Genomic DNA, 13,225 nt, shown 5'->3' with positions numbered 1-13,225 from the left:
AAGCCTAAAAAGAAAACTTGAAAACAAGTGTAAAGAGTTTTATTCACACCAGCATAACCAGGAGTCTGAAGGACTGATATATGTATTAAGTCAGGTGTTAGTTCTAGAAGAATTAATCCTGCTTGTGTTTTTTTTTAATTTTCTTATTTCCATGTGTTCTATCCAGACCACCAGCAGTGGCAGCAGCAGGATGAGCTCTGATGGAGGAGGGAGGCCCGCTAAAGTGGGCTCCCTGGTGGAGGTTATCGGCAAGGGGCAGCGGGGCACGGTGGCCTACATCGGAACCACGCTGTTCGCCTCCGGAAAGTGGGTGGGCGTCATCCTGGATGAACCCAAGGGCAAGAATGACGGAACGGTGCAGGGCAAGCGGTACTTTACTTGTGAGGAGAACCACGGCATCTTTGTCAGACAATCACAGGTGAGATAAAGAAAAAATACACCTTAATTTACATACTGAGCACACAAGAGGAAAATCTAGCTCTGACCCCTGAGGGTCAGGATTGTTCCCACCTACACCTTCTGTTCTTATGCTTTGCTTGTTTTTTTTTTGTTTGTTTGTTTGTTTTTTTTGCCACTGGCTGTCACTGTGGGATTTTACAATGTCCTCTTTAAAAAGCCTCTGCCATTTACTGCTGCTTTTTTATATTACGTGGCATTCTAGTTCTTAGATTTTTTTCTATTTTTTTTTTAGCCTAACTATACTTCGTAGACCATTTTTGTGTATTACAGTGAAATTAGTATTTATAAAACTCTGGATCTGTTTGATTTCTGTGTCTGATCTGACCTACTTACAAGTAAGAAGAGCACACACACTCACTCATTATTTTCATTAATTTTTAGGCTTAAAATGATAACTTTCTCTCTTCAGGATGAAACAATATGACTGCATTTGGTTTCAATTAATTATCATCAGCAACATTTATTAAACCAGTTTGCATTTATGCATTGGAAAAAAAAAATCTAAATAAGTATTTTTTTCTTAAAATAAGTGCATTTGATCTTAAATTGAGGATGTAAGTGAGACACTTGTCTTATTTTAAGAGTAAAAATATTAATTCCATTGGGAGATCATCTTATAGACCTGCTTAAATTAATAGTGGTTACACCTAGTTTAAGAAATGTTGACTTATTTCTAGATTGTTTTTGCAGTGTGGCAAATCTGATCTAGTCCACACCACAAGAGACTCTTCTGACGGGCTCAAACAGATGTATTAAAAGTACTATAATTCTTTACTTAGATAAATGTAGAAGCTGAAACAGCAAATATATGCTGTATATAATGTATATACAGAAAACATTTCGCCAATCTGACTATAATCTTACTGAAGTGCCTTGCGATGGCGTATGTAGTGAATTAAAGAATATATTCAGATCCTAGTCTTATATATTCAACTGCTTCCAACAGCTTGCCCTTAAGGATTGTCCTTTATGTAGCCATTGAAGACCTCAGATTTATAGAAAACCTTTGCCGTTATGCCGTTGTCTAGTGAAATCTTCAAAGTGTTGTCCTGTTGGCCGACGTGAGCTGTAAAAATATCAGCTGGAGGGCTACTACTAACTTTATGTATTTGTTTAAAAAGATGGGTTTCTCTAGATTTTTCAGTGAGAAATCATGCTGTTTGTTATTAAAGATGCATTATTTTACAGGATTCTTTTCCCCCAGATATAGTAATTACCAGTGGTACCAATAGATGCAAACTGCTGAAGGTCAGCCACATGTTTATTATTTATCAGATAAAATTACACCCTTAGACTGCTCAAATTGAGATAAATGTGCCAAACAAGTGCCAAAGGATCTGTACTGCCCCTCCTGCATACCTGCTGTGATTAACATCTGATGTATGTACCTTCTTTTGATACAGAAATAGAAAACGGTTGTGGAATAGCATGGTTTACAGTTGTATACAGGTGCTGGTCATAAAATTAGAATATCATGAAAAAGTAGATTGATTTCAGTAATTCCATTTAAAAAGTGAAACTTGTATATTATATTCATACATTACATACAAACTCATATATTTCAGATGTTTATTTTGTTTAATTTTGATGATTACAAATGACAACAAATGAAAATCTCAAAATCATATCAGAAAATTAGAATATTACTGAAGACCAATAAAAACAAAGGATTTATAGAAATGTTGGCCAACTGAAAAGTATGAACATGAAAAGTATGAGCATGTACAGCACTCAGTATTTAGTTGGGCCTCCTTTGGCCTGTATTACTGCAGCAATGCGGCGTGGCATGGAGTCGATCAGTCTGTGGCACTGCTCAGGTGTTATGATAGCCCAGGTTGCTCTAATAGTGGCTTTTAGCTCTTCTGAATTGTTGGGTCTGGTGTATTGCATCTTCTTCTTCACAATACCCCATAGATTTTCTATGGGGTTAAGGTCAGGAGAGTTTGCTGGCCAATTAAGAACAGGGATACCATGGTCCTTCAACCAGGTACTGGTAGCTTTGGCACTGTGTGCAGGTGCCAAGTCCTGTTGGAAAATGAAATCTGCATCTCCAAAAAGTTGGTCAGCTGCAGGAAGCATGAAGTGCTCTAAAACTTCCTGGTATGTGGCTGCGTTGACCCTGGACCTCAGAAAACACAATGGACCAACACCAGCAGATGACATGGCACCCCAAACCATCACTGACTGTGGAAACTTTACACTGGACTTCAAGCAACGTGGATGAAGTGCCTCTCTTCTTTTCCTCCAGACTCTGGGACCTTGATTTCCAAAGGAAATGCAAAATTTACTTTCATCAGAGAACATGACTTTGGACCACTCACCAGCAGTCCAGTCCTGTTTCTCTTTAGCCCAGGCAAGACGCTTCTGACGCTGTCTGTGGTTCAAGAGTGGCTTGACACAAGGAATGCGACAGCAGAAACCCATGTCTTTCATACGTCTGTGTGTGGTGGTTCTTGAAGCACTCACTCCAGCTGCAGTCCACTCTTTGTGAATCTCCCCCACATTTTTGAATGGGTTTTGTTTCACAATCCTCTCCAGGGTGCGGTTATCTCTCTTGCTTGTACACTTTTTTCGACCACATCTTTTCCTTCCCTTCGCCTCTCTATTAATGTGCTTGGACACTGAGCTCTGTGAACAGCCAGCCTCTTTAGCGATGACCTTTTGTGTCTTGCCCTCCTTGTGCAAGGTGTCGATGGTCGTCTTTTGGACAACTGTCAAGTCAGCAGTCTTCCCCATGATTGTGTAGCCTATAGAACTAGACTGAAAGACCATTTAAAGGCTTTTGCAGGTGGTTTGAGTTAATTAGCTGATTAGAGTGTGGCACCAGGGGCCATCAATTTTGAACCTTTTCACAATATTCTAATTTTCTGATATGATGAATTTGAGATTTTCATTTGTTGTCATTTGTAATCATCAAAATTAAACAAAATAAACATCTGAAATATATGAGTTTGTATGTAATGTATGAATATAATATACAAGTTTCACTTTTTAAATGGAATTACTGAAATCAATCTACTTTTTCATGATATTCTAATTTTATGACCAATAAAAAGTTAAACTGGTTGTTAGTTAAAGACAGACTTTCATACTCATTGACTGTTATGATTAGAAACATATCTGTATTAAAAACACCTTATATGTTATTTACAAACCTTACTTTTAGTTCAGAGAATCACGAATATAGGACTAGGCATGCGACTGAAGGAAACTTTAGTTTGCCTAAAGTAAAGTCAAATGCCTTAAAAAGAACTGTTATGTATAGAGGTATGAAAGCATGGAATTTACTGCCGAATTACATTAAACTGATAACTGATTTAAGGAAATTTAAAAAATCATTGAAAGAACATTTATTAAATATAGAGGTAAAACACGATTAGGACTGTCTTCTTCACTTGCTGTGCTTTGTAGTTTGTTTTGATTACGGTAGTTTGGATTGTTTCTGTTTATGTATATGGGTATATATGTATAGGTATATATGTATGTGTATATGTGTGTATGTATATATGTATATGTATAGATTATGGGAGATGTTGTTTTAATGTCCACATAATTTTATTTCATTTGTAATTTTTTTTTTATTTCATGTTTTGTTGTTGGACCCCAGGAAGAATAGCTGTAGCTTGCTACAGCTAATGGGGATCCTAAATAAACTAAACTAAACTAAACTAAACTAAACCTGTATGACTTATGCTGGTCCTCTCTGCCAGTTCTGTTCCATATTTCTCCTGCTTACATCCGTCTCTGGCAGCTGGGCCGCTCTGTAAAACAGGGAGCTGGTTGAACAGGCATGACTGACTGCCTCCTGTTCTGTGTCCCTCTGTCCCAGATCCAGCTGGTGGACGATGGAGCGGACACATCTCCAGAGACACCTGAGCCAACCGTTGGCAAGGTCCCCAAACGAGGTAAGATCTCCCACAGGGAAAAAAACAACTCAGACACGCCTATTAGTTTCCTACATTCTTAAATGATATGGAAAATGTTTCTGGTTAGCTTGTGGTTTTTCCTAGTGCTGGTTAGGAATGGAAAATAATACTTTTCTCTTTTAAGTGTTCCTCGTTTCCCTTCTTCTTAAATAATGAACTATAGCTTTCTAATATAGATTATCTAATAAAGTTGATTTATTTTCAGATTAATTGTATAAGTTAAAATTATAAAAGCTAAGAAGGCCTTTCTGAGATGTAAAACATCTCTATCTGTTAAAGTATATTTCAAAATTTGAACCACAAAATGCCTCCTGAAATGGCTGTCTGTCAGCAGTAGAACCTTTGTGTCTAGTCTGAAGTTTCTAAACAGTTAATTAACAACTTTAAATTTTATTGTTAGCAAAAGCCATCACCAGGCAATCACCAGGGATAGAAAATGAAACATTGATTGCACTGAAAACACTAGATGGACGGGGCTACATACAGGACAATCCTTAAGGGAAAGCTGTTGGAAGCAGCTGAATATATGAGACTAGGATCAGATCTGAAGATATTCTTCAATTCACAACATACGCCATCGCAAGGCACTTCAGTAAGATTATAGTCAGATTGGTAAAATGTTTTCTGTCAAAAAAAAAGCCAGCTGATAGCATCCAATCATTTACTTTGCATGATTTGCTTCTCCTGGATGAGCATGTGGCAACCATAGATTTTTGCTTGCATTTTGTCACTGACTCTACAGCATTCCTCACACTGAGCCTGAATGCTGCAACAGAGGAGAGTAAAAACTCAGTTTTTAACTGGAGGAGAAAACTCCAGCAGTATTAGGCTCAGTGTGAGTGGTCTTCTGCCAAGGCCAACTGGGGCTTAAAGAAAGAAGGAGACAAAAAAGAACATGGGGCACCGAAGTGGAAATACTGTCTATGTGCGAAGAGTTAAATGTAAACTACCTTCACAGGTGGCTCAGTCTTGGAACGAAGTAGTTAATGAGCTCTTAGCCAGTACAGTGAGTATGAGAACTCTATCATCCATAATCGGAGGTGCTGATGGCAGCAGCACAACTGATACTTCCCTCCAGGATGGCCTCACAGGCAAACAAAACCAAACCAGATGAAGCTACTATAACAAGGAAAAGCTGAGAGAACATAAAGTTAGTGGTTGAACTAACGAATACTTCAGAATTCGAAAAAACAGATATAGTGAAACAGAGTGACGAAAAGTGGTCCTCCAGCAGCCTAAGCCTATAGAAGCATAACTATAGAGATCACTCAGGATACCCTGAATTTTTATTGAGGCTTGTAAATTGATGCCCCCTGATGCTCTCTGTCCTCTGACTGAACTTTATATGTAGACATCACAAATTAGCCAAAATGTTCACCTGTTACTCGTAAAGCTGCTATAGATATCCTTTTTTTCCCAGTGACATCCTTTTTCCTGTTTTAAAAGGCTACAAATTATGGAATCATGTTAACTGAATGCATGCAATAAAGTTTTTGACTGTAATGACACAATTAGAATTGTGTCTTCATTTTTTAATTTGTTTTCTTTAATATGTTTATAATATAACTTTTCGTCTGAAGGTTTTACCTGCTGGTGCAGCTGTTCCACCAGTCAGCACATTCAAATAAAAAAAAATAATAATAAATGTGCATCAAATATATCAGATTCAAACTGTGCTGTGCTAAGTGTTGACCCTTTATTGTGCTCATAACTGGACCTCTTTCTGAACCTTATATCTTGTAAAGCATAATTGAATGATAATACCATTTGAATATGTTTCTTATTATCTTTATTCCTTTGCTTTATCTGCAGAGATCGTGGAGATGTCCAAGTCTGCCAAACTGGTAGGTTAGATGACTACACAGTGGTACGGTTTTCTCTACGGAATATATGGCATTAAACCTGAACGCATAGTACCTAGCATAACACAACAGATTTTTTCTATGGCATGGTAAAAAATAATGCATTTCATTGTCCTTGTTCCTGGTTTGATCCAGAGGCTAATACATTGTCCAGCAGAGGGCGTTATTTCTCTTCAATTAAACCAAAATTGATGATTATTGGGATACAAATGAGTTTTTTTTTTCTTTTTCTATTTACCTTAGTCCTACAGAAACTGAACTTTCTAATTAAACATGTACAGGCAACAGTTTCTTAGAAGAGCTCAAACCCTCACAGATATTCTTATAGGTCTGATCTCAACTTAAGGTGGCATAAATAATATCACAGCAACATCAATGGAGTTTAACACATTTAGTGGGTTTATTTTGCATTACCCCACAAAACATATGCTAATATCCCATACACCTTTTAAAATGTTGTTCTTTTAAAACGTCTGCAACGTTTTCTATCTGGATCTGTCCAAAGTAGCACATGATTGTAAAGGGTTTTCATAGTGTTTTTATGAGTGGCATTTATCCGTATTCAGTCTCTTTTTTTTTTTTTTTCTATCAACCTCAAATATCTCTCAGTGAAACCATTTGGCTTTAGCTGTAACATAACTAGTGCCATTTCCTGAATATAATGTACTTTTAAAAGCAGAGAAAATAATTTAATTCTTTAAGTCTTCATTTTTTTCTGATGAACATTTGGTTAGTTGAACGCACCTCTCCCACTATAGCAAATATGGTAGCAACACTTAGCTGTGCTAAAAGATTTATTCAGTGAGTGAAGTTAAATATGAACCTGCCTTGAAAGTAACTCTTGTAGAAGCTTCAAATGATAGTGTATGAAGAGTTTTGTAAAGATGGTTATGATCCAAGTGTATTTATGTTTGAATGGCCTAGTCAAACCTTTAAATCCAATCCAATTAAGACTTAGAAACTGATTTTCAGACATATTCAGTCTGGGTGAATTTTAGCTGGTTTGTAAAGAAGCAGGGCATAAAATACAGTCTCTTAATGTAAAACGCCATACTCCAGAAGATCTGCAGCTACTAGCACCCAAAGGTGGCTTCACAAAATACTGACCTAAAAAGGACTGAATATAGTTGAGGTGACACATTTTCTGTTCTAACTTTGAAAGTCTAAGTCCGTCTACTTCACACTGTGCTGTGTTGATTCATCATGTAAAATCCTGTTAAAACACTTTGAAACATGTTAAAGTTCAAGGGGTATTAATTATTTTGACCTACATTGCATTTTTAGCTCACAAGAAAGCAAACAAATGAGTAAAACCAAGGCTGTAAATGATTTAAATGTGTGACCGCAGCCTCCGAAGATAACGAAAAGTATATCACTTCCCGTCAACCCCTGCATGCCACTGTCTTTCTCTTGACCTTTAACCTCCCCCCTCCATCCTTTCCCTCCCGTCCTTCCTTGGACCACGCAGCGAGGACTGAAGCCCAGAAAGGTGCTGCATGTTTCCCTAAACTCGGTACTGCTGCAGTGTTATGATGACAATGACCGCTGTCACCATGGTAGCCGTGGCTCTGAATGGCCTAGCTGCTGCATGGCAAAGGGGGCCGCCCCCTCGTCATAATCTCATGATTCCTCGCCGCTCACTACACCGCCACCCCTGGCGCTCGTGGCGAGGCGCTAAGTGAAGGCTGGCAGAAATGAGGCTTTATGTCTGTTATCGCCATCATTTCCTGAATTTATTTCACCCACCTCTGCTCTGTTCTCTATGCTTTCATTCAGGTCTGTCCGCCATGTTTGCTCTGTCTCACTGCTCTGTGTCCGTCTGCTTTCTGCACAAATTTAAATGTGATAAATAAAAGGAAAATGTCTACGTTATATTGTTAGTGTGTAGGCCAGGTGTTGAAATATTTACATTTTTCATCCAATCAGGTTTTGTGGTATAGATGATCTGTTCTGACAAAAGCAAACTGACATAAACTAAAAAAAAAGGTTTTCCTCAAGCACATTGAAAGGCTTATTGTATGTGCACAGAAATGATGCCACTTTGTTACCAGGTTTAGCTCCAAGGACTGAACCTATCCAGACGTCTGGGTTGCTGCTGCCCCCAGAAGGCAGTCATGATAGATTTGCTATATTAATGGATTTGTGGAAGATTGTCATTCTCAAAGATGATTGAATCTCTGAAAAAGGAACTCTGCATCTCTTTTCTGGAGGTCACTGATTTGTTATTGAGAGGTTGCCTTTAAACTATTCACACATGCCACCAGATGAAAACAGATCTATTCCTTTAAAGGTCCTATATCCTGCTGTTTGAATCCTTTCAACCTCACCTATAGGGGAATATATTATGAAATCAGTGGTAGTTGCTGCTCTCTGAAACTAGGGAGACTCAACAATATCAATAAAATTAAGACATTACGTATTGCATTAAAAATCCATTACTTTAACAGGTGAAAATAACTGTTGTATAGTGTTTTGAAATAATAAACATTAGTATTCATAGCAAGAGTTCAGCACAAGACGACTATTCTGACTGAATGATTACTTTTTCCTCTCTAATCAAAGCCTCATGAGGAAAACCTCACCTCTGTCTGCCCACTATCAGTCAAATCTTTTAGTGTGTTCTGCCAATCAGCATCGAGTTGCCAGCATCATGACCCGCCCTTGGACATAGAGCCCATAAAAGGTGTAGCCTCAGTGGAAGTGACGAGTATTTGCATGTTATCCAATCAGGATCGTACTTCCCTGCTGCGTGTGTCAATATAAAAAGGCTCCATATGGAATTCTCATAGAGACTGACAGGCAGCATGGAGTCCCCATAGCTTGTAACTTCTGAAGGTTGAACAAATAGTGAGACCTCTTATGGCCATAAAAACGATTTTCACACCTCAGACATTAGCTAAGAATTAAAAGTTGATGCCCTGTGAAGATACGCTGCTTAAGACTCACTTTGCCTCAACTTTGAGCTGGAATCATGGAGGTCTGCTTCACACCACCCTTCCTGATCAGATAGAGAGGGTGTTTGTTTACTGCGCCAGAACCATTGCTTACTGGAAATATTCTCTCTTTCAGACCAATCTCTGTATACTCTTAGAGATGGTTATGCACGACAAATCCAATCGATCAGCAGACTTTAACATTTTCCAGACCACCCCTTCATCCCTCCTACTCCTCCCCAGGGAGTCGCCTTCAGTACATCTGGAAATGGATTGAAATGCTGCCTTGTTTTTGCTTTGATTCATACTTTATCTTAACAAGCAGTTGAACAGATGTAAAGGGGCTGAGGTTTGCTGTTTAATGAAAATAGATTTAAAATATCCTGATTTTAGCACAATTTTAAAAGAAAATAAATACATTTCAAGATTAGTACAAACCTTTTTTTGTCGTTTAGTTAAAAAATATCAAATGATTAAGCACTTATTTAGCATATTTAGCTATAAATAGATATTAGTATTTGCCCATGCTAACTACCATATTTTTTAACATGACAATTCTTGCATTACATATATATATAAATATATAAATTTGACATTATTAGTAACAATCTCAGATTGTCCTGCAGCAGGAGGCCCAACTTATTGAACTATGTTGATATAGATTTAATGTACATTTGCATGCCTAGTTTACTTTTTCCCTTTCATTTTATAAAGTGATGAATTAAGAGGTTTTTGAACTCACCTTGTCATCTGACTAATACATGCAGACGCTCCTCTGCCTTATTGAACAGAGAATGTAAGAGTCATTGAGGTGAAATGAGACGCCCTCCTGTCTGTGGAGACCTGCACAGCATAGATTTCCTGTCGGCTTGGTGTATTTGATCATTCTTAGCCCAGCATCTCCACGCCAGGAGGCTGAATTTTACCGACAGAGGGAGAACTTTGAACGCTGAACCTTAAATGTTCTGTCGGTGAGTCGGAAGGAGGCTGACATTTCTGAACAAACAGGACGGCTCTCAAAGTCTGCATCCTATGTATAGATAAGGGAAAGAGACATGTAGTTTGTGGAAATGCCCAGAACGTACAAGCTGTGGGTGTCTGGTTGTGTGTTGTTAATGCTCTCATGGAGGTAATTCAATCCTTCTTTTGTCTTGCACCAAATGCCCTCGGGGACTAAAGCTTTTCTTTGCTTGGAAAGCTGAAATCCGATAGATCTGCATCTCATCTGGTTGCTCCTCTCTTTCCTGCTGCTAACATCACTCTGGGAGTATCCCTTCAATTACACAGTGGAGAGCAACCTAATGGCTTACAGAGAAAGACGTTAATATTTAAAGCCAAATGATTTTCCTCAACGACTCTGTTATGATACATATAAACAGTTTTGTTCTTTTTTTTTAAACAAATCCTCTCTTTCATCATAATTCTGTTCCTGATTTGAGTGTTTTGAGTTGAAAGCTTGCAGCTAATCAGAGTATCAGGCCTGAAATAATCCTCTTATTGTTCTTTAACTATCTGCTGGGCTTCGGGAGAAGGAGATTAGAGGAGCTTAGGGAGATATCACAAGAATTACTCAAATAGCTTCTGGCTGTAAGGATTCAGATCACCAATTAGACCTATTGGGAATACCTGTAAACTAATGAAGTCACACCCACTGTACATTCTGCAATAAAAGTAGGACTGTGTATTTTTCCCCATTTTGTCACACTATTACAGCACAACTCAATAAATGTTAAAAAGCTCAATAACTGAGGGTTTTTATGGATAGATTAATACTGATTAAAAATAAATGCAAAAAAAGGGCCCAGAAAGTATTGAAACTAGCCAAGAAATGTTACAGAGTCCCTAGAAGAAAGCATTGATCAGAGTTGCGGTCTCCGTCGGCTCGGTAACCGCACCGGAGCCAGTGTGAGCAAGGGGTGAGCCGGGGGTTACACTCTAGAGGAGATGCAGTGTTTTGATGTCAGGTGGAAAAAAATTTGTTGATGGAACAGTGATGAACAGGGGGGAGAAGAAAGGTTGTGGAGAGAAAGTTTAGAAATTCTGTTTGTCACAAGCCATGTGGGTGACGCATGAGGAAATACATCTAGTGTTGCAGAAAATATTTTTTTACCGAAAGAAATAAACTATATTAATGATTGTTTCAAAAATGATGCCACCACCTCTAGAAATAAAGATGGCATTTCCAGATCCTAGTAGCTTCATGACAGCGCTGAGAAATGGCGTTTTCTCTGTGTTACATTAATTTGATTCAAGCAAAAAAAAAAAAAAAAAAAAGCGTTGGTGCCGACTTGAGGCTCAGAAGAACCCTGCCATGTCCATCTTCACTGGACATGGCAGGTTGGATTAGTAGGTAGAGAGGTAGAGAGAGGCGCCATGTTGTTCTGATCGATCTACAGACATTCCTCAAAAGCCCCACCTAATGGTATAATTTTGCTTAATACTCCCTAAAATTCAATACTATAGTGTAATGTACCATGATGCCAGAATAATTCACCTTACATCTAGTGTTGCCATTAAGGACAGTCAGGCACATGGACTTGGCCAAATATTAGTATAAGCAGTTAAAACTAAAATCCTACTATATATATTTTCAGCATATTTACCAAGTCTCTATCAAAACATTTGTATTATGGAATTTAAAGACTTTTGTCTCTGCCTGAATACAACTACACACATTTCTTGGTTTAGTAAAAAAACATATAAAAACTGTATTTTATGTTTGTTGTCATAAAATCATGATTTAATATGTTAACACAGTTGTGGCAGACTAGGGTAACATTCGGGGGGTGTAAATACTTTTACCAAGAAAATGTTACTTAGATGATATTAATCCTCATTTCTAAAATGAAGCCTTTTGAATGTTTTTTCTTTCTTTTTTTTATCATTTCTTATCAAATCTAGACTGATGACATTTATGGAACCCAACTGCTTGTAACAAGCTAAATGTCACTGAGCTGCATCTATGGAAGGTTTTCACTTTTAAAGGTTAGAGGACAAATCCTGTCGGCACAGAGAGGCAGATGGGAACATAGAGATTGAGCTCACTTTCAAGCACCGGGGGAAAGTGAAGGCCTTTAGTGGAGTGGAAGTAGGAGACTCTGTTACCAGCAACAGGTTGACAACCAGAACTGTTTAAATTCATAGAATTTAGGATCGGAAATAGAAGATAACTTGTGGATAATAATCTGGAGTCCCTTTTTTAATGAATATTTCTTCAAGCAATACAGGTAGACCCCCCCCAACACACTCCCTGGTTGCTGTGAACCTTATTATGATAATCCCATTGGAGGGCCTATCATGTTGCTAGGAGACGTCAGGCAGCATTGCTGCTCATTTTTCCCTGACGCTTCCATTTACAGCGCCGCCCTCCTCTGTCTCAGCCTCTGTTTCCTCCCGTCTGTCCCCAGTTGCTGCCTCACCCATTCCTCCCGCCCTCTCTGTCTGTGTGTCTCTAGTCGAGGTGGTGATGAGTGGGTGAGCAACGAGGAGGCAGGGAGGGCACACACAGTGATGTAATGCAGGAGCGCGGCATCAGCCGGGGCTGACAAATCACAATAAGGGAAAAGGGGAGGAAGAGGAGACGGGGCAGGTTAAGGGAGCAGGGGCATCTCTTGTATAGCAGGCAACAGTGGCAGGTCCAAAGCTCATGTCTGCAGGTTCTCAGAGCCCCAGATCAGAGCTGAAAGCAGAGGGAAGGCATCGACTGAAAGCTCCGGCAAACGGATTATGAGAGAAACCGAGAAAGAGGACATAAAGGAGGACGCCAGTAGGAGGAAGGGATCGGCAGAGGGAGGGAGGGTGGGGGAGCCTGGGAATACATCGTCATGCCGTTTGCACCACTGCAGCTTCTCTAGCCTGAACCGCTGCCTGTCTGATTGTTCGGCTCCAACCTGCCTGCCCTGAACTCTTTCTCTGTGGATCTTTACCTGTTTTATCTCCTTCCTGTGTGTGTGACTTGGTGACTGTCTCTTGTCTGTGTGTGTTTTCTCCTCCTTCAAAAATGATGAGACAGACCCCTACAACCCGGAAGGTACAGAAACTTCCT

At 39.0% G+C, this 13,225-nt stretch overlaps 1 protein-coding gene across 6 annotated transcripts in view; it reads left to right on the top strand.

The window, feature by feature from the left end:
- Positions 1-13,225, top strand: part of dctn1b (dynactin 1b) — a 45,025-nt gene that overhangs the window by 10,594 nt on the left and 21,206 nt on the right. For 5 of the 6 annotated variants that reach the window (XM_038279473.1, XM_038279468.1, XM_038279471.1 and 2 more), the window contains exons 2-4: positions 167-418; positions 4,289-4,364; positions 6,198-6,229. In XM_038279473.1, coding sequence (XP_038135401.1) covers positions 191-418; positions 4,289-4,364; positions 6,198-6,229 — 336 coding nt within the window. In that variant the 5' untranslated portion in view covers positions 167-190. Of the gene's footprint in view, positions 1-166; positions 419-4,288; positions 4,365-6,197; positions 6,230-7,715; positions 7,761-13,192; positions 13,211-13,225 lie in introns of all 6 variants that reach the window. The other variant, XM_038279475.1, reaches the window with a different exon arrangement.

This window comes from Cyprinodon tularosa, unplaced genomic scaffold (assembly GCF_016077235.1).
Source record: "Cyprinodon tularosa strain WSP-4 unplaced genomic scaffold, ASM1607723v1 ctg150, whole genome shotgun sequence".
In the NCBI taxonomy this organism is placed as follows: domain Eukaryota; kingdom Metazoa; phylum Chordata; class Actinopteri; order Cyprinodontiformes; family Cyprinodontidae; genus Cyprinodon; species Cyprinodon tularosa.
The sequence above is the reverse complement of the archived record's forward strand: the minus strand, read 5'-3'. Positions and strand labels throughout refer to the sequence as shown.